The sequence below is a fragment of the Salmo trutta genome, chromosome 32, assembly GCF_901001165.1.
Source record: "Salmo trutta chromosome 32, fSalTru1.1, whole genome shotgun sequence".
NCBI lineage: Eukaryota > Metazoa > Chordata > Actinopteri > Salmoniformes > Salmonidae > Salmo > Salmo trutta.
Genome location: NC_042988.1, coordinates 16,947,292 through 16,972,732, shown reverse-complemented (window position 1 = coordinate 16,972,732; position 25,441 = coordinate 16,947,292). Strand labels below are relative to the sequence as shown.

General features: G+C 43.8%; 1 protein-coding gene across 8 annotated transcripts; it reads left to right on the top strand.

The window, feature by feature from the left end:
• The first annotated feature begins 731 nt into the window (after positions 1-731).
• LOC115171265 (uncharacterized) lies at positions 732-8,010 on the top strand. 8 transcript variants are annotated; one of them, XR_003871169.1, is made up of 10 exons: positions 732-1,020; positions 2,096-2,199; positions 2,301-2,559; positions 2,674-2,798; positions 2,932-2,968; positions 3,075-3,343; positions 3,566-3,659; positions 7,169-7,332; positions 7,453-7,534; positions 7,824-8,010. XR_003871169.1 is itself a non-coding variant. In XM_029727913.1 (8 exons), the coding sequence occupies exons 2-8, from the start codon at positions 2,183-2,185 to the stop codon at positions 7,197-7,199; spliced, it is 864 nt and encodes a 287-aa protein (XP_029583773.1). In that variant the 5' UTR covers positions 732-1,020; positions 2,096-2,182; the 3' UTR covers positions 7,200-7,334. The 8 variants fall into 8 exon arrangements, 5 of the variants coding, with proteins under 5 accessions (XP_029583773.1, XP_029583772.1, XP_029583769.1 ...); XR_003871168.1 differs by having other exon boundaries at positions 3,566-3,691; XM_029727913.1 differs by lacking the exons at positions 7,453-7,534; positions 7,824-8,010 and having other exon boundaries at positions 3,566-3,691; positions 7,169-7,334.
• The last annotated feature ends 17,431 nt before the right edge of the window (positions 8,011-25,441 follow it).

The window sequence follows — 25,441 nt, the reverse complement described above, 5'->3', positions numbered from 1 at the left end:
TGTGTGGCCTACCACTTCGCGGCTGAGCCATTGTTGCTCCTAGACGTTTCCACTTCACAATAACAGCACTTACAGTTGACTGGGGCAGCTCTAGCATGGCAGAAATTTGACTAACTAACTTGTTGGAAAGGTGGCATACTATGACGGTGCCACATTGAAAGTCACTGAGCTCTTTAGTAAGGCCATTCTGCTGCCAATGTTTGTCTATGGAGATTGCATGGCTGTGTGCTTAGACACCAGTCACCAACGTGTGTGCCTAAAATAACTGAATCCACTAATTTCAAGGTGTGTCCAGATACTTTTTTATATATAGTGTATGTTGTAAAGCAGGTTAGTGGGTGGGAATCAACTAAACAAATTATAGTATATTCCTCTTTTCCTCCTTCTGATACAGATTATTTGATCAGGTTGAATTTGCAAAATTACTTTGGAACAATGCTTTGAAACAATGTCCAGTATTCGAATACATTTTTTGATTTACTATCCATAGTCTGATTAAAAACTCGGCCACGGGTCAATAACCTCAAAGGTCCATTAAACCATAAAAACAGACTATTAGTCTATTGTGTTCATTTCATAGCAGTACTTCTGGACCGAGCCTCGCGAGAGTTTGGTGTCAGTAACTTTTGAAGACTGGGATCATGTCATTACCTTTACTAACCACAAGAGGGCAATACGTCCTTTAGTTTGTTTTTTATGTACCACCCTTATTTATTGAAGTCCTCTATATAGGCTGGGCAGAGTTTATTGAACCGATGTTAATGATAGGGTATGACTATTGATTTTAGGGTGAATATAGATTGTCAGTAATAGGTATTGACTGTGCAGTTATAGTTTATTGGCCTGTTCTCCTTATATCTGGTTGAATTACTGGAGTAATCAGAGCAGGGATGTAACTATACCTGCCCGTTAGAGATGACGACGATACCTCTAACGTACAGATACTGGTATACTGCGACCTTAATCAAAAACGCGAATGATCTTATGGGACGATAGTTCCAGCTCAACTGCGACGTTATGGTATGTAACTTAGTGTATCACATTTTATGTTGTTTTGCATCGCACTCAACATTTGCGTCAAAAGCCCAAAACATGGGCCTACCACGCCCAGAACTGCCATTAAAATGCAGTACTTTTAATGAGTAGGCCTAAACAAAGCGTTGAGTCGGGGGTGCATTTACCAGTGCGTAAAATACTCATAACATTGTTACATCATAATTGATGAGGTTTAAAACTGGACAGAAAAGCTAGTTGGATCAGTCTTATCTTCGTTGTTGACTGGACGACCTAGTGTTAATCATTGGATGCGCATTCACTTATTTTACAAGGAAAACACGGAGAGTAAAGTGTCTGAGGTATGTTACTTTATTTTCAGTACTGTGGTTATTGTAAATGAGAAGAAGAATCATTGTACAGATTTTACAGCAGAATAACACCCAATTGTATTAATTTATGTGGGTTAAAAGGTAGCCTAGACCAGTCATAGACTACTGTAAAGATAGGCTAGATGTAGCATGTAGGCCTTCTTTCTAATGACTTCAGGGGGTCAAAGGTTATTACCCTTAGGTTGGGTGCAAACAAAGATGATCAATTATATTGACAAGATAGTCGAGTAGCCACTCTAACAATGGAAATACATATCCTGGAAGGCAGGCAGGAGGGGGTGAGATCAGGTACGACCATTCTAGCCAAGGAGAGGCCAGATGCATGTGTGAACAACAGGCACAACTCCAATATAAAGTAGATTTTTTTCAAAGTTGCTGAAATGTGTCAGCTTATCAGTGCATTCCAAACAACCTAACCATTACGAAACTTCTATTCGATCAAATAAGCATCACGCAGCAAATTACCGATGACATTTTTTGTTGTCCAAATTCAATACTCTCTCATTGACTTCCATACCAAAAAAATTCACTGCGCTGCCTTATTTTCGCAGCCAAATTTCGGGTGGAGTAAACCGTCGCTTTGCCTCTTCCTCTTTGGTGAAAGAGTTGCAATAGGTCAAAGGATATAACCTCACCTTCACTATAGATAAGATGTGACCAACGAGATGGCTAAAGGTGAGGCATGTACAGTTCTTTCTGATGTCTTTCAGGGCTCAAGAGGTCAAAAGTGATGACCTCACCCTCATAGATATTGGAATCACAGCCTCTTGAGGACCCTCCTCAATAATGCTGATGACATGAAGGATGAAGTCAGGTACGTAATTTACACAAATTATCCATTCACACATAGGTCAAAGGTCTATACATTATGGCTAGGTCCCAGTGATCATAGAGAGATTATTTTCCTCTGCACAGATATGAAAAAGATCAGCATGATACTGGGAGCCTGGCCCAGTTCTTTGCTGATCAAAAAATAGCCAGCCCAACTCAGTCAATAGAGGCTGAACCGGAGGCAGAGATGCAGGAGGCTGATCTGAAGTCAGCTGACCCAACCCAGTCACTAGAGGCTGAAATAGAAAGTGAGATGCAGGCTGATCTAGAGACATCCAGCCCATCACATGTACAGGAGCCACACCAGACTTCTCTACTCAACTCTGGAGACCTGGAACTGGAGGTGAGGACTGTAGTCATCCCTCAATCTAATCTACTAGTTGCATTGTGTGTTTGGGAGGAGAGAGTACTAGAGTTGATTGAATTCCAGCCTAACTGTAATTCCTGTCGTCCCCAGGATACTGACTTGACCTTCACCACCACGCCCACGGCCCCCCAGGCTGCAACGTCCCAGAACAGCCTTGTCAGGCTGCAAAGAAGCTCCCCAGACCTCTCCACCTTTGTGCAGGACATGACTAACAAGTATGTTGCTCTGTGGCTTTCCTATTCTCCCCTTGATTGTTTGATTGTATTATAAATATTTTAGATGCCCAGCTCAACTGGGCTTCCTAGATATGTTCCCCATTAGAAAAGTTATATTTCATTTACTTTTCAGCCACTGGAATCTGTTGAGTGAGAATATGCGTGCCAAGGTGAGTTAAAGTCAGTTCCTGTCTGCTTGGTTAGTGAAATGGTGAGTCATCACATGGCTCTAAGTCATTATATCAGTACAGTGTCTTCTCTATATGTTCATTGCAGTTAACTAGAGATGAGTTTACTGCCAAGTGCATGGACATTGTCACATGGGTGAAGAAGATCAAATCGACAGTTGTGGTTCCCGCCCTTGACCTCACCATGCAGATAGAGCTGACTGAGTTGCCAGGCTCTCCTAGATCAGGAAGTGAGGAGGCAGTAACTTCTCTCTCCCGCGCTGTGAGATTAAGTTGTACTCAAGGGCCCAGCAGGAGCACCAGCTCTAAAACTTCCTGGAGCACGCGGACACCCACACCTTTGCCCTCCACTCACAGGTAAGCACCACTATCCACTTCCCTCCAAGAAGTTCTACCCTTACACATTACTCCCATACCCCCCACCATGTGTACCAATAACCAGTCCCACTTAGTGAGAGATACTGCTTAGATGGATACAAGCGCTCTAAAATGTTTATTGGTTTACTTCCTTTGAGTAGTAATAATAATGAGGACATTATTGGACATTTTTGTTACTATGTCTCTATGTGCATTCTCTAGGTCCATGACCTCTTTGCTGAGTGAAGAGGACGATGAAGACTTGATCCCTGGAGAGTTCACATATTTCTCTACACCTGAGGGGGACAATAGAGAGGTGAAGGACAGACCCTGCTCAGAACCACTCAGGTCTGTGTTTGGCCTGTCTCAGAGCTGTGTTTTCAATCAAATGGTCCACAATGGAGCATGTAGGTCGCTGAGTGAGATTGTACTGCCATCCAGCCGGAGTAGGCAGAGGAAGCTCATGCCCATCATCGTCTCCGCAGACACCAGCTTGGTAATGGGAATTGTGGAGATGGTGATGAAAGTCATCAACTCCAGGCTAGCTCAGCTAATGCTACATGTGGGTTGTAATCAGGGAACTGAAGGTCATGGCAGCAACTCAGCAAGCATTCAGTTTGCTCAAGAGAGCATGGCAACTGCATCAATGTATGCCCACGCCATGGCACATATTGCGCACGGAAGCAAGTCCAACTGTCGCCAGTCCAAAAAGTCTCTGCTTGAATTAGAGGGGGAGCTTGAAGCCATATTGGGTCCTCTGGCTGGACAGGTAATAGTCACCATCATTAATAGTATCCTCAGGACTAAAGACAATGGAAGAACTGAGCAGGAACTGACCACCCCTTTGAGTTATTTCCTTACTGCGGTTTCTGCTGAAATTCAAAGCATGGTAGTTCAAAGATCTGCAAGTAGACAGTCCTCCAGGCAGTCCATCAGTGACCACTTGTTGAATGTCTCCAAGGGCAAGATTGTGAAAGCCGTTCAAATTAAAATGTCAACTCTATGGCGAGTCTACCAATGAAAGCTGCATATCAGCAACTCCAACAATCCGGAGCCTGTCCAAGTGCCCGTCCAAAGAATCCCTTTGTGATTGGACTCTCACCTCAGACGATGTGCATCCAGCTAAGTTTATGTCTAGCAACAGAATTACAGCATTGTCGACTGATGTTGTGGATGTTGTGTTTGGTGATGTTCTTTATAATCTTGGACTTTCGGACAGCCAAACACATTTAAGGCCACAGAGCACTGGCTCCAGCTCATCAATAGATATCAGCGGTGTTGCTGGGGAGATGGTCAGACAAGTCTCCGTAAAACTCCAGCCCTTTGTTTCTGAGAGCAGTCTGGAGGCCATGTCCATGACTCACGACTCACCATCTCTGCCCATCTCAGACTCTGACTTGAAGTTCTTGTGCTCTCACTCAGCGTTTGCTGTGGCAACTGCCTGCCAAGCAATTAAAAATGAGCTTGAGATTGAGATGAGTCTCAACCCAGCCACAGAGGCCGGCTCCCAGGGTAACCTTGCTGCCAGAGACCTGGTATCTTCTGTCACAGAGTCTTGAGGACATAGATGTTTCTCACATCATTCAGGGCCTTAAGGAGGAAGATGTGACATTTGCCAATCTGAACGAAACCCCTTTGACCGACACTAATAGATTAGAGGAAATCTTATCTGCCCATATTTCCCCTGAAAGTATTGCAGCGGCATCGGTTGATCTTTTTGATGGCGTATTTGGAGACTTGCATGAGGCATTTGAGGCAAATAAGGTCTCAGCAGCCACAAAATCTGGTCGCAAAAAGTTCTGGGTGGAAGTACATTCAAGTTCACAAAACCTGTACACCAATGTGCTGGACAAACTAAATAAGGGGTTCAGTTTACACCATCTCACTGAGGAAAAAGATGTCCCTCTGATTACCAAGCTCTCTGCAACTGGACCACTCCTAACTGAGGCCTTTTTGGAAGTATCTCCTGTGCAAAAGACCAGTATTAACAGCTCTGGTATGTCCTTCAGGTCTCTGAGTAATATCTCAGACAACCAGCTAACCCTCAACACATGCACTAAAGAGGTCATCAAAAAGGTGGCCTCAGTTCTGAAGGTTGAGGCTTCTAAGGAAGACTGTTCTTCCATTGGAGGGAGGACATTAAATGTGTTCTTGGAGTTCATCCAGAAGTTGGATGCTCTCATCTCAAAGTTGGAGGACCTCCCCATTTCTGGTGAGATTTCCTCGCTCACACAGCCACAAAGTGCAGTCAGCAGCAGCAGAACCTCTAATATTTCCATCCGGAGTATTCTAAGTGTGGAGTTCCACACAAAGGCTAACCAGATCGTGAGTGAGGCCATCTTTGGAGCTGCAATTGTTTTCATTGCTCGCAAGGCCAACCATTTGGAGCTACTGAATATGCCTGCTACCTATTCACAACATCTGTTTGCAACAGCCTCGGACATCGTGAACATTATTGTGGAAGACCTAGAGAGAGAGACCATGGATACAGAGTCCCACCTCACACCTAAAATCGTTTTTGACGAGTTCCTGGATGTGGCTCACAACATCTACTACCGAGTGCGGGATAGGCTGAAGGTCTTCTTCTCCATGTCCCCAGTGCCTGCCTCCAAAACCAAAGATGTGGTGGATTCCATGCCTGTGGAGAAACATGGATACTTTGAGTCCTCTGACAATGCTCATGACCCGGAGCGACCTCAATCTGTCAGGAGTGAGAAGATGATGACAAAAGACGGTTTGGCCAATATTGAAAGGTCTAAATCCCTTGCATCTCAGGGTGGCACGTCAACAGAAAATCAAGACTTTGACACCTTCACATTAACACCCACCAAGAGCATGTCAGTATTGAGTGATCACAGTTTGAGAGGAGATTTTTCTCTCTTGAGTGAAAGTTGCCAACCACTTTTGGCTCTCCAAGACTCAACAGTGCCAGTCACTAAGCAGAGTTTCACCAAATCTGCTAAGAACACCCTCAGCCAGATCCTAAATGTGATCAAGTGCAGAGTGGTTGCCTCGGATAATTCATCTGTTGGACAGAAGACAACTGACATGTTGGGGACTCTTCTTGAGAGCCTTGACCAGTTGACTGCAGATGAGATAAAGGGGACAGTATCCCACAGCTTGATCACAATGGATGTGCCAGAGTCACTGTCTAAGCAATCCTTGACAAAATGCTTGTCAACTCATGAGAGGAACCAGGATTCTTCCCCTGCAAAGCTTGTGTGTCAATCATCATGCCTGATACCAGCATCCATGTCTGACACCAACATTATATTGCAAACTATAATGGAAACGCTGGTGACGGACAAATCAAAGAAGACTTCAGCAGAGGAAAACCTTGAGAGGCTTATCTCCATTGAAACCATTCAAGGTGTGTCAGACGACCTCATCACAAAGGTCCATGGTCTCATTCAGGAGATCACAATAAGCCGGCAACTTCAATCCATGGCTGGCCACAGGAGCTTCTCTGAACCGGCATTGCCAAAGCCAGCCCTGAAAAAGCTGTCAAGGAATGATGCCTCTGAGCTCGCCTACAGCTTTGCTGAAAATTCTGTTAGGACTCTCCTGGTGCAGTGTTTAGATGTGTCGCTCATTTCCACTGGAGTAAGGCAGACGATGGATCAGGTCACTAAGATAATGACCAACGCAGTGATGGACACCCTGACTGATGTGTCCAAGCCCACAGTGAAGTCAGAGGATGGCAAGTTAAATTGCCATTTTAACTCTGTAGAGGAATCTTTTGTAACGTGCTCAATAGATTGTTTCTTATGATGTAAAGTTTACTGACTTCAACTGTGCCTAATGTATCGTCTCTACTTCTCCTAGAATTAGTTTCCAGGTTAGTCCAACCAGATGAATTCCCAACCAGGAGCCTTAACCCATCTGATGACAACGCTGAGGTGATGCCTCGCTCTGCTGGAGGTGAAAAAAATAGCAAGAAGTGGCGTTTCCTTTACAAAATGCCTAGCATCCCGAAGATCAGGATCAAGGTAGGGAGCTTTGTGTTTTGGAATTGCCTCTAAGTTAGGGCTGGGATTTAATTATCCCACAGCCAGTGGGCTTATGAGATATTGTGAGGGCTCTAATGTCAGGATATATTTTGTCAACAGGTGTTCAAGAGAAAAGGACAATCCAAGAAGCACCCTGAACTGGAAGCTCTGCCAACAAAACGTTTCAGTGATATGTCACTGAGTGAGTAATAAGCATTGATTATGTAATTTTAATTAATCACCATGTGACCAGTTTGTTACAACCTTGGCAAGAGTGAACAAAGATACAGTACCAGTCAAAAGTTTGGACACACCTACTCATTCAAGGGTTTTTCTCCAGTTTTTACTATTTTCTACATAGTAGAATAACACATATAGAATCATGTTGTAACCAAAAAAGTGTTAAACAAATCAGACTATATGTATATTTGAGATTCTTCAAAGTAGCCACCCTTTGCCTTGATGACAGCATTGCACACTTTTGGTTTCAGAGGTTCCTTCCGCTTCCCCGCCCATGGAGGACCTGATACCTGCACCTGCTGCACAGGATCCCCAGTCCCGTAAATGCCCCTTCGTGGTTAGGGTGTTTCGGGCCCTCTCTCGAGCCATCACCAGCCCCTTCAGAGGAGCTTCAGGGAAGAAGCAAGTGCCTGATCTTAATAAACATTACTGCATTTATTTTTGTGTCTACAGCAGTTGTATGTGCAAAATAACAAGATTAGTACTTGTTATTAGTACTTTATGGTGGTAGACTTTTTATGGCCATTGATTGTGGAATACTGATAAAGACAAAATCTTGCTTCTTATAGGGATACCTTGCCTTCAGTGTGGCATGCCCACATTCCAAATGTCAAATAGGGAATCCCCGCCTACCCACCTCTAAGACTCCTGAGAAGCACTGATAATTCTCACCACGTCACACTCATTCCACTCCTAGCTTATTGGCTATGGCTGGTTTAACAATAGTACATCATCATTCTTTTTTAGATCGGGATCGCTTAGAATTAACAGGGTGAGGCCTCATAAGTTTGATGCACACAATGAATGTAGTAGGTGTGGGGGAGCACATGGGTCAAGACTGAGTGACGAAACTATAAGTCTTCCTAATGGGAATTCCTCGAACAGTGTGGCTTTTCCGAAGGGTATACAGCGCATCCTACCATCATTTACATGGGTCACTCTCAACACCAAAGCTTCACCCTTCACATGTCTTTCTCCATCATGGAATTTCACTCGATTTATCCCCCTGTTGATCATATCTTTGGTCTGCTTGTTTGAGTGGAACGTCAGACGGATTATTTGTTTGTGTGTATAGGACATCAAAGGCTTTGCTCGTGGTATTTTAGTGTTAATAGGGAAAAGTGTAATATATGTAAACTATAAGGATGTAGACTTCAAACCAGGTAACTGAAATCAAATAGCAAGCCATTTCTTACATTCATAGAATTGTCTATATTAGAACTCACATTGACATTAGCATTTTGACAGATGGCATTGACTGATGAGTTCAGAGAGCACTGAAAGCTGTTCGACGGAGGGCTCTGCTCAGAATTCTAATAATGTAATATTGTCCACACGACCCTGAGCCCACAGCACTTAGATGGAAAACATTGTTGAATCATGAATATGCCTCCCTCTGACGGTGACACAGACATCCGCCCCCCCTAACCCTGCACATACCATCTGGGACCAACCCTCATATTCTATTCAGTAGTCAACAGCGTGTACCGGTGCTGCTTGTGAAGACAGGATAAATGACTGACACACGCCTCCCAACAAACACACGCTGACACGTACACTCCCGCCTGTACAGTGATTCACTATTAAAATATTCTCAGCATGAGGCAAAGTAAATTATTACTTCCCTCCCTAAAAAATGGAAGGGATTAAAGGAAAAACAGCAGAGTCCCATGAGGTCAATCAGCCAATGGTCCAGGATGAAGAGAAGAGTAATGATGCTGTGAGGTATACAGTGACGGTCTGTGGATGATGTCTCATACATTATGGATGAAACCTTGTGTTTTCCATCACTGTCAGATGTGCTTTGCTGCTGTCATCTGTCAGCGATTTAGTTCCTAAACTGGCCTATTTAGAATTCTACATTCGAGGGCCACCGTCAATTGAAACATTGAACGTACAAAATGCCAATTATGAGTCACCCGCATTGCTCATCCTTTCATGAGCACTTTGGCATCAGTAATTAGTTACTTGCACCAGTTCCCAGGGCAAGAGCAAGTGGTTTGGAAACAGATGAACTCACCCTACTGTGTGTGTGTGTGTGTGTGTGTGTGTGGATCACACAGGATCCAACCCCTCCCTTCCCCCCTCACCTCATTTCCAAAATAAAATGTCATCTCACACAGATACACAACCCCCTGTGAAGATCATCCAACCTAATCAACCTCCATTATCCAATCAGACACAACCATGGAGGAACAATCTGCCGCTAATTCAGTGGGCGGGAAAGGAACCCTAGGGGGAGGGGCTACTCTGTCTCCCCACTTCCACCCCATAACCAAAGAAGCCTGAGAGGTACAGTTGTTTACATGGTCTATGGCTGAACCTCACTGGAACAACTCATATATTTTAGCCATCATTTTGTACAACGCAATAAGTCCCCATATTCCTGCTATCATTTGTGCAAGGCATATAGGCAGCCATCATGTGTGCCCTAGAGAGCGCAGCTCCCCTGTCTGTCCTCTGGCTCTATTGTCCCTGTTGACAGTATAGGAGATATTTTGCCAAATTACTCGAGCAGGCACTTTTCTAAGACAATGGAGCTCCTTCAGACCCGGCCTCAGAACAATGGCACAGCGGTGCTTAATAACCATCTGTCTGTCAACTTGAAGGATTAGACCCACACACAGGGCTTATCAGCTGAATCATGTGAGGGTGTGGAGTGTGGGTCTGGCTGCGTGTGAGTGAGGGGGAAGGGGATGAGGGTGCAAAGATTAAGTAGATTAATATGACAAGTGTAAACCCGTGAGTATGTGCGTGTGTGCGTGCATGCGTGTGTACACATGTATATCCATGTCTCTATGAGTGTGAGAGAGCCTATGTATCAGAGAGAGCCTATGTATCTGTGTGTGTCTGTATTTATCAGCCCAGCAGGATTCACTTGGGGACAAGTGGGAGTTTAACCACATATCCGGACCATTGAGCCTCAGTGACCCACCAGAAGGCTCTCTACACAGAACCCACACTTAACCAGATTAGAGTATTTGGGTCCTCTGGCACTTTACAAGGCTGAGTCAGGACAGCTCTCTGGCTGTGTATTAAAAATAAATGTAAAAAAAAAAACATCTGTCACTTAAGTGATTTGCCACTGTGAATGTTCTGCATTTAAAGGAAGCCATTACTGTCAGCAAAGCTATTGGATTGTCATGTCTCATCACCAAATGGCTTCAACAATCTATCTGACATGATGCCATGTAATAGCAATGTAGTGTTCCCTGGCCCTCAACAAAAAGTGTTGGTGAGTTTTGGGCAGAGATGCAGTTTGCTGACATTTTTATTTGAACCTTTATTTAACTAGGCAAGGTTAAAAACAAATTCTTATTTACAATGACTGTCTACCCAGGCCAAACCCTAACCCGGACGATGCTGATACTGTAGCGCATGTCTGCATTTGGAGAACCAACCAGAAGTTGTGTTTGTTGTACCCATTCTATTTTTGTGCCCTGACTATCATTCCCCTAAAAATCAACCTATTTTGGGTGTGTGTTGGACATTGATTCCAAATGTACTGACAGAAGTCTGAACAGGCTTTGAAGAAAAGTTTTCTACAAAGGATTTGTAAAATGAAAGGATTCCAAAAACCACTTTCACCCATCGGTGACCTCCACCCACACAAACATACTGTATACGTGCACAGAACACCTACATGTGGGTACAACACACACACAACACGCATAAATGGGTCATCAGGCAGTGTAAGGGTGTCAGTGAGTGGGTTTTGTGTGGGCCTTGTGATAACAGAGTTCTCCCAGAAGACTCTTCGCATCTGATGTTACTGGGCTGAATACTGAAGAGGAGCACGTTTGGGTGAATCCTCGATGTTGAATCCTTCCCATGTAGAATTCATAAGTATTTAAATATTTTTTCTTGTTATAGCCTACTACAAATGTCTCTAGGAGGGAAAGGGTTTTTATCCTATTCATTATTCCTATATGGCTGTGTGACTGCCTCAATAACTCAAATTGGGAAGTAGACTAATGTTATTAGTTCACTGTGAGCATGTCTTGACTCACTGAACTGGGACAGCTGTTTCCATGGTACCCAGAGAAAGACCTGATAGTTGGGTATCATGTTGTATACCCCACATAAGTCTATCATCCCTATACTTTTCAAGACTTCACCAATTGCTCAGGTATGACTCCCACGCTCTAACATGGTCAGGGAGACTCAGGTTACAAACGTTGAATAAACCATCTGTATACCTTACCCTCCCTACTGTAACCTACTGTAGCACACTGACCCATCTCCAGCTTTATCTAACCACCTTGTCAACATTTCCAATCTGCACTGCACAAATAACCCCATTAGGGGTGTTATTAGCTGTGAAAGCCGCAATATGCTAGTTAGATGGCTAGCAGGGGCTCTCTCTGTTTGCCTGATAGGAGCAGATTACAGTAATTTTATCTGCAGGGGGGAAACAGCAGGATATGAGAGAGAGGCCTGTGTATAATGACAGGATGATCGGGTGAGAGTGGAGAATGGGTTGCAGAGGCTGGATCTGTTCCACACAAATAGGCTAACAAACAGTGCTAGGATTGTGTTTACCGAAGCTAGTCCCCCCGCTGTTAGCCTAGATCTCAACTACTCTGTCAACGTAACCTGACAACCGTTTCCCTGTTAGGTGATGTTGTTTTCTGTCAACATAGCTGGTTGGTAATGGAACTACTCAATCTTTGGTAATATGTTTGTTATTGTGTGTACTGCTATATCTATAACTTATTGTACACTTGTCCTCCACCAATAAGTTTTATTATTAGTTTATCTACTGAGGAGATATCTGAACCAATCATCAACAAATCTGCTGGATAGCTAACTTGATCACTATTCCATTGTGTCTCTACTAGGTATAAAAACAGTTGACTGAGGACTGCACTGTGCAGATCCAAGCGGCAGTTAAAGTGAGTGGCGTCCATCCATCTCTCTGTTCTCTTCCTCCGGCCGGCCCTCTCTCAGGAGACTGGTTAATCTAATGGGATCCATACTGATGAAAGAGCCCAGCCTGCAAACCTGATTACTTCAGCTCTGGTCAGCAGTAATTAGAACCAGTTTACCACATGGCCGCATGCCCCCCCCCCCCCCCCCCCTTGATTTCAGACAGTCTAGATGTACTTCTGTAGTCTTCACCATTGTGGTCAAACTGTGGTCTCCCAGGAATGGATTAAGAAACATTGGCTATTGCATGCTATGAAGTTATCGCGGTCAGCTCAATAGAGCTGAGGCACAGGCTGAGTTATAGACAAATGACCCGGAACTAACCAAAACTAATAAAGGCATAAAAAAAATGGAATTGGAAAACAGGACTGGTTCTCATGAAGGACCCCCATCTCAGCCCTATCTCCATACCAGGTCCTGAGCGTGGTCAGCAATGACAGAACTGCTCACTTCTATGGCACACCAACCACTGACGTAGAAACGCCAACCAACCCAGCCAGGGTCACAGTAAGCTATACCCGTGCTCCAGCCAGGTAGAAGCCATTGAATCGCTAGAAGAAGAGTACATTTCAGATGAGAGAGTTGGAGCTCAACAGACCATAGAAACCAGGTCACCTAGTCACCAAGTAGACACCCGTATAAATCAGACCCATATAGCTACAGTACATGTCAGTATATCTACAGTAAGGCAGTGTTTCCAATCCTAACCCCTCGTTGAGTGTACCCAGCCAAACCACTTATTTGATGTGTTCTAGGCTAGCACATAGCATCAGGACATTGATTAGTTGCAGCGGACTAACTGTAAAATACAATGAAACCAAAACGTTTGCTGTTTCGCTGGTGACCACTAAGACTCTGATCATACCTGGCAAACTCCACTAGCACTGCAGATAAAGGGTAGCATGGCACCAGTATGTACATCTGATGATCCCCACCATGGCCTGTACTCATGTGGTTATCTGGAACTGGTTTTCCAGTACTGTGGTTACATAAACGGAGGGCTCGGTGCTGATGGAGAGATTGCGATTCCATTAATAAAGGACTTAAGAGAGGCAGCTGATCTGTTCCACGGAGGGAGAGCCCAGGGCATGTTCTTTGTGTGGTCACAATGAGGCCAGCACCACTGATGGGAAGACCGACCTCTCTGTGTTGTGTGTGTGTGTGTGTGTGTGTGTGTGTGTGTGTGTGAGTGACCTGGTCTTATCGCTTCAAACACAGGCATGGCTCCACAGTTATGTGAGAGAGCAAGGAAGAATGAGGCAGAGTGAGAGAGATGGAAAGAAAGAGAGAGAGGCAGGCCACGGGCCACTGCACATCATTACACATCATATTGCAGGAACAGAACTGATACTGTGCAAAGAGCGAGGAGTCAGTAACCCTCGCCCTGGGCCCTGTACTGTACAGTTATAGTTAGTTATATAAGTCAAGTTCCGACTGACAACATTGTGTCCAATATGTAACCTGAGTCTAAGATAGATTGAAAGATACTGTACTCTGGCTATTCTGCAGTACTACATTGCTGTAAGAAGACAGACGATATTGAAATGAGAAGTCTTGTCTAGAAGGACTATGCAAGGTAGATGCATTTTTATGGCCGACTGATTTGTATAATGGGCTCTTTCAGTGATATCCATAAAATAGAAGTGAAATATTAAAGAGCGAAGTAGAAACACTGATAAAGAAGGAGGGAACAGCGATCTTAACACTAAGCTCATCTAGAGTAACACTGATGGTTTCTAATGCATGAACAGCACACTCTCCTCCCATGCTATTCTCCCTGCTCTTGTATCAACAACATTACACAAACAACATCTCAATAGACATTGGGGCGTGGGTGATGCGATACTTCATCTTTACTATGATTGAGCAGCTGTTGCAGTCGATAAAGCAAGCCATAATTACTATCAAACAATCAGAGGGAAAATTAAAAGTCTCCCGTTGAGTATACATTGTCATTCATGCTACAATAATGGGCCGTGCCCTGCCCACAACTCACAGGATATAATTATAGCTTAGCTACCCTTTAACTTGAGCACCTGTAAATGGAATTCTTAAAGGCCCAATGCAGCCGTTTTTATATCAATATCAAATTATTTCTGGGTAACAATTAAGTACCTTACTATCCACATTTCCATCCAACCATTTCATGCAGATTAATTACCTGAGGCATGAAAAAAGTCACCACCCAGCTGATGGGAACATGAAATGCTGGTACAAATGTATAAATGCCTACAGACAATTTGTTTGTTTCGACATGGTGTGATTTTTTTGTGTCGGTAAAATTAAATATGCGAGAAATGGCAGTGGAAATGCCTTTATGCGCAAATATTGATATAATAACCATCATATCGAAGTAAATTTGGATTAACGCAATGTGTTGTGTGGTTCTCCCACTACGACTCGGAAAAGCATGTAGTTCATTAGGCTACAGATGAAATACTTCACAGGCTGGTGAATGTGAAAGGTAATGAGCTTGATGCTCCTTTCCAATAAATATTGAGGGTCTTATTCTGGTGACATGATGATCGATGCTTGGCTGTCATTTGACAAATACAAATAATATTGCTCTTATCCATAATAATCTCATAATGTAATATAGGTAGCCTACCCGCACTGTATCGGCGAGCTGTTGACTTGGGCGCATGTGCCAAGACCAGAGTGGGCACATTTGCTATATAATGCTACCGTTTTTGTGACAAAACCATCAGTAGAGTTGAAAATGCGATGGAAACCCATTTAACTTGTATTTTTTATTTGGTACATGGGAATTTAACCACAAAAGTTATTTTTATGTGCACTACGTCATCACACACAGCCTTTTATCCGCAAAAAGTCAGATTGATGGAAACACGTCTCTGGTGGGAAAATGCACATATTTTTTTATGTAGATTTTAGAATATTCACATTAAAATCTAACACAAATTGGATGAAAACCTAGCTACTGTATTAGATTTTCATTAAAATGTGCAAAAATAGCTTTTTAGCAAAACTTTATTTCTCAAGCTAAAATTTAGCTACTACTGTATGGGAGTGGTCTGAGTGGGAAGGAGAAACTGAAAAGTAACTCTTATTGACAGAGAGGTTTGGCGCTCTCTTTATTGGTCTAGTAACTCATTTACCGCATGGTGATGTCACCATGGATAGCCAAAACTCTGCCCGTGTACAGTAACCCTGGGGATTAGAAGGTCCTGTGTAGATTTGGATTTTCAATCAGCATCTATCAGGAAATAACACTGATCAAATATTTTCACACTTCTATAGTGTTAGTTTCATCAGCTGTTGTACAATATGATATAAAACACAGGAAAAACTGCAATTTGTCTGCCCTGGTCCTTTAATCACCCATAAGGCAGATTAATTACAGAATAAATCCTATACAATAACCACATGTTATTAATAATGAATGTAGTCATTAATACATGAAGAAAACTGGGTCTATATACAGTAAGCTCAGGGGCCAATGTGTTCATAGCAGCTGTTCTTCCTTCTTCCCCACAGAGTAGATCTAGAGGCATTCTGTCGGTTGTATGCTCTCATGACACGCAATCGGACGTGATAAGGTTGGCGTTGCATTGCAGCCAATTCCTTGGTGACCTGACTACATACAATTTTTTTTATTATTTCACCTTTATTTAACCAGGTAGGCTAGTTGAGAACAAGTTCTCATTTTCAACTGTGACCTGGCCAAGATAAAGCAAAGCAGTGTGACACAGACAACAACACAGAGTTACACATGGAATAAACAAACATTCAGTCAATAATACAATAGAAAAATAAAGTTACACAAGTTACACATGGAGTAAACAGTAAACAAGCCAATAACACAATAAACAAGTCAATGACGCAGTAGAAAAAAAAGAAAGTCTATATACAGTGTGTGCAAAAGGCATGAGGAGGTAGGCAACAAATAGGCCATAGGAGCGAAAAATTACAATTTAGCAGATTAACACTGGAGTGATAAATGAGCATATGATGATGTGCAAGTAGAAATACTGGTGTGCAAAAGAGAAGAAAAGTAAATAAAATAAAAACAGTATGGGGATGAGGTAGGTAGATTGGGTGGGCAATTTACAGATGGACTATGTACAGCTGCAGCGATCGGTTAGCAGCTCAGGTAGCTGATGTTTAAAGTTGGTGAGGGAAATAAAAGTCTCCAACTTCAGCGATTTTTGCAATTCGTTCCAGTCACTGGCAGCAGAGAACTGGAAGGAAAGGCGGCCAAATGAGGTGTTGGCTTTGGGGATGATCAGTGAGATATACCTGCTGGAACGTGTGCTATGGGTGGGTGTTGTTATCGTGACCAGTGAACTGAGATAAGGCGGAGCTTTACCTAGCATAGACTTATAGATGACCTGGAGCCAGTGGGTCTGGCAACGAATATGTAGCAAGGGCCAGCCGACTAGAGCATACAGGTCGCAGTGGTGGGTGGTATAAGGTGATTTGGTAACAAAACGGATGGCACTGTGATAGACTGCATCCAGTTTGCTGAGTAGAGTAGAGTAATGGAAGCTATTTTGTAGATGACATCGCCGAAGTCGAGGATCGGTAGGATAGTCAGTTTTACTAGGGTAAGTTTGGCGGCGTGAGTGAAGGAGGCTTTGTTGCGAAATAGAAATCCGATTCTAGATTTGATTTTGGATTGGAGATGTTTAATATGAGTCTGGAAGGAGAGTTTACAGTCTAACCAGACACCTAGGTATTTATAGTTGTCCACATATTCTAGGTCGGAACCGTCCAGGGTGGTGATGCTAGCCGGGCGGGCAGGTGCGAGCAGTGAACGGTTGAAAAGCATGCATTTGGTTTTACTAGCGTTTAAGAGCAGTTGGAGGCCACGGAAGGAGTGTTGTATGGCATTGAAGCTCGTTTGGAGGTTTGTTAACACAGTGTCCAAGGAAGGGCCAGAAGTATACAGAATGGTGTCATCTGCGTAGAGGTAGATCAGGGAATCGCCCGCAGCAAGAGCGACATCATTGATATATACAGAGAAAAGAGTCGGCCCGAGAATTGAACCCTGTGGTACCCCCATAGAGACTGCCAGAGGTCCGGACAACATGCCCTCCAATTTGACACATTGAACTCTGTCTGCAAAGTAGTTGGTGAACCAGGCGAGGCAGTCATTAGAAAAACCAAGGCTGTTGAGTCTGCCGATAAGAATACAGTGATTGACAGAGTCGAAAGCCTTGGCCAGGTCGATGAAGACGGCTGCACAGTACTGTCTTTTATCGATGGCGGTTATGATAGCGTTTAGTACCTCTAGCGTAGCTGAGGTGCACCCGTGACCGGCTCGGAAACTGGATTGCACAGCGGAGAAGGTACGGTGGGATTCGAAATGGTCAGTGATCTGTTTATTAACTTGGCTTTTGAAGACTTTAGAAAGGCAGGGCATGTTGGAAATAGGTCTGTAACAGTTTGGGTCTAGGGTGTCACCCCCTTTGAAGAGGGGGATGACCGCGGCAGCTTTCCAATCTTTAGGAATCTCGGACGATATAAAAGAGAGGTTGAACAGGCTGGTAATAAGGGTAGCAACAATGGCGGCGGATAGTTTTAGAAAGAGAGGGTCCAGATTGTCTAGCCCAGCTGATTTGTACGGGTCCAGATTTTGCAGCTCTTTCAGAACATCTGCTATCAGGATTTGTGTGAAGGAGAAGCTGGGGAGGCTTGGGCGAGTAGCTGCGGGGGGGGGGGGGGGGGCTGTTGGCCGGGTTGGAGTAGCCATGAGGAAGGCATGGCCAGCCGTTGAGAAATGCTTATTGAAATTTTCGATTATCATGGATTTATCAGTGGTGACCGTGTTACCTAGCCTCAGTGCAGTGGGCAGCTGGGAGGAGGTGCTCTTGTTCTCCATGGACTTTACAGTGTCCCAAAAGTTTTTGGAGTTGGAGCTACAGGATGCAAATTTCTGCTTGAAAAAGCTAGCCTTTGTTTTCCTGACTGACTGTGTGTATTGGTTCCTGAAATCCCTGAACAGTTGCATATCGCGGGGACTTTCGATGCTATTGCAGTCCGCCACAGGATGTTTTTGTGCTGGTCAAGGGCAGTCAGGTCTGGAGTGAACCAAGGGCTATATCTGTTCTTAGTTCTGCATTTTTTGAATGGGGCATGCTTATCTAAGATGGTAAGGAAATTACTTTTAAAGAATGACCAGGCATCCTCGACTGACGGGATGAGGTCAATATCCTTCCAGGATACCCGGGCCAGGTCGATTAGAAAGGCTTGCTCGCAGAAGTGTTTTAGGGAGCGTTTGACAGTGATGAGGGGTGGTCATTTGACCGCAGACCCATAGCGGATACAGGCAATGAGGCAGTGATCGCTGAGATCCTGATTGAGAACAGCGAAGGTATATTTGGAGGGCAAATTGGTCAGGATAATGTCTATGAGGGTGCCCATGTTTACGGATTTAGGGTTGTACCTGGTGGGTTCCTTGATGATTTGTGTGAGATTGAGGGCATCTAGCTTAGATTGTAGGACTGCCGGGGTGTTAAGCATATCCCAGTTTAGGTCACCTAACAGAACAAACTCTGAGGCTAGATGGGGGGCGATCAATGCACAAATGGTGTCCAGGGCACAGCTGGGAGCTGAGGGGGGTCGATAGCAGGCGGCAACAGTGAGAGACATTTCTGGAGAGATTAATATTTAAAATTAGAAGTTCGAACTGTTTGGGTATAGACCTGGAAAGTATGACAGAACTTTGCAGGCTATCTCTGCAGTAGATTGCAACTCCTCCCCCTTTGTCAGTTCTATCTTGACGGAAAAAGTTGTAGTTGGGTATGGAAATCTCAGAATTTTTGGTGGCCTTCCTGAGCCAGGATTCAGACAAGGCAAGGACATCAGGGTTGGCGGAGTGTGCTAAAGCAGTGAGTAAAACAAACTTAGGGAGGAGGCTTCTGATGTTGACATGCATGAAACCAAGGCTTTTTCGATCACAGAAGTCTACAAATGAAGGTGCCTGTGTAACGACTGTCGTGAGAGAGAGTGGACCAAAACGCAGCGGAGTTAGTGTTCGTCATATTTAATACTTGAACGGAACACTATACAATTACAAAAAACAAGAAACTGACAGCCAAACAGTCCTGTCAGGTGAAACACACTAACAGAAACAATTATCCACAAAACCCCAACAGAAAAACATGCACTTATGTGTGACTCCCAATCAACAACAACGAACTTCAGCTGTGCCTGATTGGGAGCCACACACGGCCCAAAACAAAGAAATACAAAAACATAGAAAAAGAACATAGAACGCCCACCCAATGTAACACCCTGGCCTCACCAAAATAAAGAACAAAACCCCTCTCTATGGCCAGGGCGTTACAGCCTGGGGACACGCAGGGCCTGGGTTTACCTCCACATCACCCGAGGAACAGAGGAGGAGTAGGATGAGGGTACGGCTAAAGGATATCAAAACTGGTCGCCTAGAGCGTTGGGGACAAAGAATAAAAGGAGCAGATTTCTGGGCGTGGTAGAATAGATTCAGGGCATAATGTGCAGACAGGGGTATGGTGGGGTGCGGGTACAGCGGAGGTAAGCCCAGGCACTGAGTGATGATAAGAGAGGTTGTATCTCTGGACATGCTGGTTATAATGGGTGGGGTCACCGCATGTGTGGGAGGTGGGACAAAGGAGGCATCAGAGGTATGATGAGTGGAACTAGGGGCTCCATTGTAAACTAAAACAATGATAACTAACCTAAACAACAGTATTTAAGGCATATTGACATTTGAGAGAGACATACAGCGAGGCATAAAGTGTTGATTGGGAGAGCTAGCTAGACAACAACGGGTGAGACAGCAACAGCTGATCAGCTAAAACAACGAATGAAAATGTGTGTTTGCGTAACTGTTTTTAGACCCTTGAATTTGATGGTCAACGGTTTTCATCGCTCTGTCTCTTTAATGTTATGCGCTGTAGGCCTATAGGCTTATGCGTTGTTGCATTTACTTGTGTGAGAAGGAGCCTACAGTGTATGAGAAAAATAGAAGAGAACAGTAGTTGTTACATCTTTGCTAAAAAAAATACTACAATTATATAGATTCAGTGACAGATTCTTTAATGATGTTGCATTAGATATATTCCTTAGCTAAACTTAGGCTTTTTACAAGTGGGCCATAGGCATGATTGCAATAGGCTGTAATGTGTAAGAGAGAGTTAGAAGTAGCACTCAAACACATTATGAATGCCATGTTCCCTCCAAATTGCCTCTATTATTCAGAGGCCAAACCGCAAAACATTCTAGAATATCGCAGCAGAGTGAGAGGGAGTAGTCCTATACTCTATGTATGACATTTCCATCTGCTAGGTTTGTGTAGGACTGGGATAATCCCGGTGCAGAACTGTATCTCCCCTCACAACAACTCAGCGGTTCACTGGATCACATCAATCAATTCAATAAGACAAACAGCTCCTTTGTTTTTGAAAGATGCACCTTTGAATGCGTGCCAATTTTCAGTGTGTTGGAGTTTCTCACAGCCAGGCAGTATCCACCACGCGGCTAAATCTGGGCCAAATCCTGCTGACAAAAGAAAGTCTTGACTCATGTCTGTCCCCACAACACTCTTAACACCTCACTTTCCACACTGGTCCCAATCACTCCACTGTGGCAGTCACCAAGATGAGACAGTCTCACAAAGGAGGTCTGCTCTAAACTGACCGACAGGTTAACACACTAAAAGCTAGTTTACGGTCCTCAGGTTGACCGTGGCTCAACCGACCCCACCTGGGGTTTATAATGATTAACTAGTATAACACTGAAAAGAGAACATTTCAACAACACAGAGCCAACTATGTTGTATCCCAACTGGATATTTATACCACAAGAAGAGGGCAGAGCACTATCCCCTGACATGGGCTTATTACTCATCCACAGAGAGGAATTCTGACCTCATTCATAGCCACAAAGCTCTTCTCTAACATAACACTGGTGGGCACAGATCTGGAGGTTAATGGGTTATTTAATGCATTATTTAATGGGTTATTTAATGGTTTAAACTCATTTCCCCCAGTAATATGAGTGCCAGGCCCATTACAGGCTTCATCCAATTTTTATATTTTTTTCCCAGAAATCGTTTTCCTGGCTTTAAGGGAGATAACCATTCCTGATCTAATGCCAATCATCCCTTATGCCCAATAAATAGATGAAATATGTCATATGTGGATTAAAGTTGGCATAATTTTGCTCTTTGAGTAACAAAATGATATTTTGGTAACTGGCTACATCTACTCAGAGTAAACCCACCTGGGCAGTTATTACAGAATCACTATGATATATACATGCAACATTTCACTGAATTTGGCTTGTTACTACACTTGTTACTACACAGCTTGTGCTGTAGGTATACTACGGCTATGCTAAGTTCCATATTAATGCTACACTAAATCATTTGTTGAGCGCTAAAGGGCTAGCCATTTCATGAACCACAAGGCATTGCAGTCCCATTCACCCACTGGGAAGACATAACCACTGTGCTGTATGTAAGTGAGGTTTGTTTGCACTTCTGAGACACTTTAGTGGTTCGCTCATCTCTCATCCCATTCTACATTGTGCTACTCAGTAAACAGACTAGCGTCACACTCTTCTCGCTGTGTCGTGATGGCTTGATTGTCTGTGACTCACCCACAGAGAGAATGCTCCTCTGCCTGCCTGCTCGCTAGCGTGATGCTGAGAGGAGAGGCACGACAGGCTCATGTTAGGGCAGCAGAGGCTGCCTCTTGCACGGCCCTCTGGGTACAGTCATGGCATTGTTACCGGGCAGATCCTCCAGCCTGTAGCACGCTCTGTGAGAGACTGGCTTGTGAGTGGGTGAGCCAGCAAAGCGGCCTATGACTTGTAGTGATATGACAGATCAGGAACAGGCAGACGCACCATGGGAAAAGTCTGTTGTGGTTCTGGGACCTACTTTTGGGACAGTGGAAAGGATGGGACAGGTTGTGGGATGGGGATGGCGGTGCATGTGTGGTGTGTATGTGCGTATGTCTACATAAATCCTTGATGGTGCATGGAGAATGATGCCCACATCCTCACTCTAGATGTTGTTGGATAAACAAATTCTTAGGCATGGGGATAGTATCACAGATGATTGAGTGAAGATTACTGTGTGAGGATTACTGTATGCACTTAATGTGATATGTTTGCCCAGAGCGTGACATGTGGCTCAATGTCAGAGCATGTTTACATGTCTCCGTTCCAAGGGCCATTAAGGTCCATTACAGCTTCACAGTTGAGACCACTTCTTGTTTTACACGTGAGTGGTACTATGTATGGGTCAAGCAATACAAAACCCTATGTTCTGTCTAATCTACCTTGATCCACACACACGTACGCACATGCCTGTAAGCACGCACACACACTTCATAAACATATATTCACTACAATTGGCACAAGAACAGACAGAACGTACAGCACATCCACGCATGCACATACTGCCCGTAGCCTATGTACACAAACCAACAGCGATATTGTCTGTGCACTTGATATGATGACGAGGAAAATATGTGTTATAGGGACTGTACGGAGAACTTTGTGTGGTTTTCGGAGACGTGTACAGTATAAATACACATGTATGAACAAATCATGTGAGAAATGTCATATAAATTACAAAAAGTTAACTTGAGTTAACTTGAACATGTGAACTCTGAATTTAGTCATGTGAAAATATGGTTTCAAATGTGAAATTTAAGCTCAATGTGAAAACAGCCACATGTGAAACTCAAAATGTCACTTTTTTTGTTGTTGTAAGGGCCCAGTGGTCTACGTGTCAGTCTGTTTGTACAGTAGATAAGTGTTATAGTGACTGTACAGAGGACTTCAGGGCCCCAGTGGTCTATGTGTCAGTCTGTTTGTACAGTAGATAAGTGTTATAGTGACTGTACAGAGGACTTCAGGGCCCCAGTGGTCTACTTGTCAGTCTGTTTGTACAGTAGATAAGTGTTATAGTGACTGTACAGAGGACTTCAGGGCCCCAGTGGTCTACTTGTCAGTCTGTTTGTACAGTAGATAAGTGTTATAGTGACTGTACAGAGGACTTCAGGGCCCCAGTGGTCTACTTGTCAGTCTGTTTGTACAGTAGATAAGTGTTATAGTGACTGTACAGAGGACTTCAGGGCCCCAGTGGTCTACTTGTCAGTCTGTTTGTACAGTAGATAAGTGTTATAGTGACTGTACAGAGGACTTCAGGGCCCCAGTGGTCTACGTGTCAGTCTGTTTGTACAGTAGATAAGTGTTATAGTGACTGTACAGAGGACTTCAGGGCCCCAGTGGTCTACTTGTCAGTCTGTTTGTACAGTAGATAAGTGTGATAGTGACTGTACAGAGGACTTCAGGGCCCCAGTGGTCTACGTGTCAGTCTGTTTGTACAGTAGATAAGTGTTATAGTGACTGTACAGAGGACTTCAGGGCCCCAGTGGTCTACTTGTCAGTCTGTTTGTACAGTAGATAAGTGTGATAGTGACTGTACAGAGGACTTCAGGGCCCCAGTTGTCTACGTGTCAGTCTGTTGTACAGCAGATGACCTGTGTGGCTCTGCCAAGGTCTATTCCTGTGGAACAGACTCTGTCTTGGCTGGGCTCCCTCTGAGCTCACTGCTTCAAGAAGAGACCCATTGTTTTGCTTTCAGACTACAGATAGGGTTTCCTCCACCTGCAGTCAAGAAGAGATTTGAACGGCCTTGTCCAATCTCTGTCTACTGTCTCTAAAGACAGACTCAATCATTATTTTTCTCTCTCTTCTTTTTTCTGTTTGGGTTCACAATAACTCTTTTAAACCTAGAACAACTGTGAAATACAGGGAATAACGTTGTGTGTGTGTTTACACATGTACAGTAACAGTCAAAAGTTTGTACACACCTACTCATTCAAGGGTTTTCTTTATTTTTACTATTTTCTCCATTGTAGAATAATAGTGAAGACATCAAAAATATGAAATAACACATATGGAATCATGTAGTAACCAAAAAAAGTGTTAAACAAATCAAAATATATTTTATATTTGAGATTCTTCAAGGTAGCCACCCTTTACCTTGATGACAGCTTTGCACACTCTTGGCATTCTCTCAACCAGCTTCATGAGGTAATCACCTGGAATGATTTCAATTAACAGGTGTTTGTAATGTCTGCTTCCAACTCACACTCTCAAACACGTAGATCCCCTGAACGCAGCTCACTTTCCAGCCCACTTTCCAGCTCACACTCTCAAACACATAGATCCCCTGAACGCAGCTCACTCTCCAGATCCCAATCACCTGAATTCTGATCACCTGTTCATACACCTGTAGGTCATTTACACACACTATTTAGTTCAGTTCTTTGCACCCCATCATTGTGAGGTATTGTTTGTTTTGTTACACGGTCTATCCGGAGCGCTGTTCATTTCCGTATTAGTCTTCCCGTGTATCATTGTTTCTGGCCATCCTCAATAACGACAACTTTTTGCCTATTCCCTGCCTGTACTTTTGCCTATCAGATTTCCTGTCATCAACTGCTTGCCTGATCTCCCAGACTACGTTATTAGCCTTTTCCCTGCCTGTACTGTTACCTTTTTGGAGTCCCTGTGTATGACCTTCTGCCTGTCCCTGGACCCAGCTACCTGCCTCTTCCTGTGTATGACCTTCTGCCTGTCCCTGGACCCAGCTACCTGCCTCTTCCTGTGGTCCTTTACAATAAACTCCTGCTGCGCCCTACGCTTGAAACCAGCACTCTGTCTCCTATCATATTCATTACAGTGTGCCTTGTTAAAAGTTAATTTGTAGAATCTCTTTCCTTCTTAATACTTTTGAGCCAATCAGTTGTGTTGTGACAAGGTAGGGGTGGTAAACAGAAGATAGCCCTATTTGGTAAAAGACCAAGTCCATATTATGTCAAGGACAGATAAGCAAAGAGAAACGACAGTCCATCATTACTTTAAGACATGAAGGTCAGTCAATCATGAACATTTCAAGAACTTTGAAAGT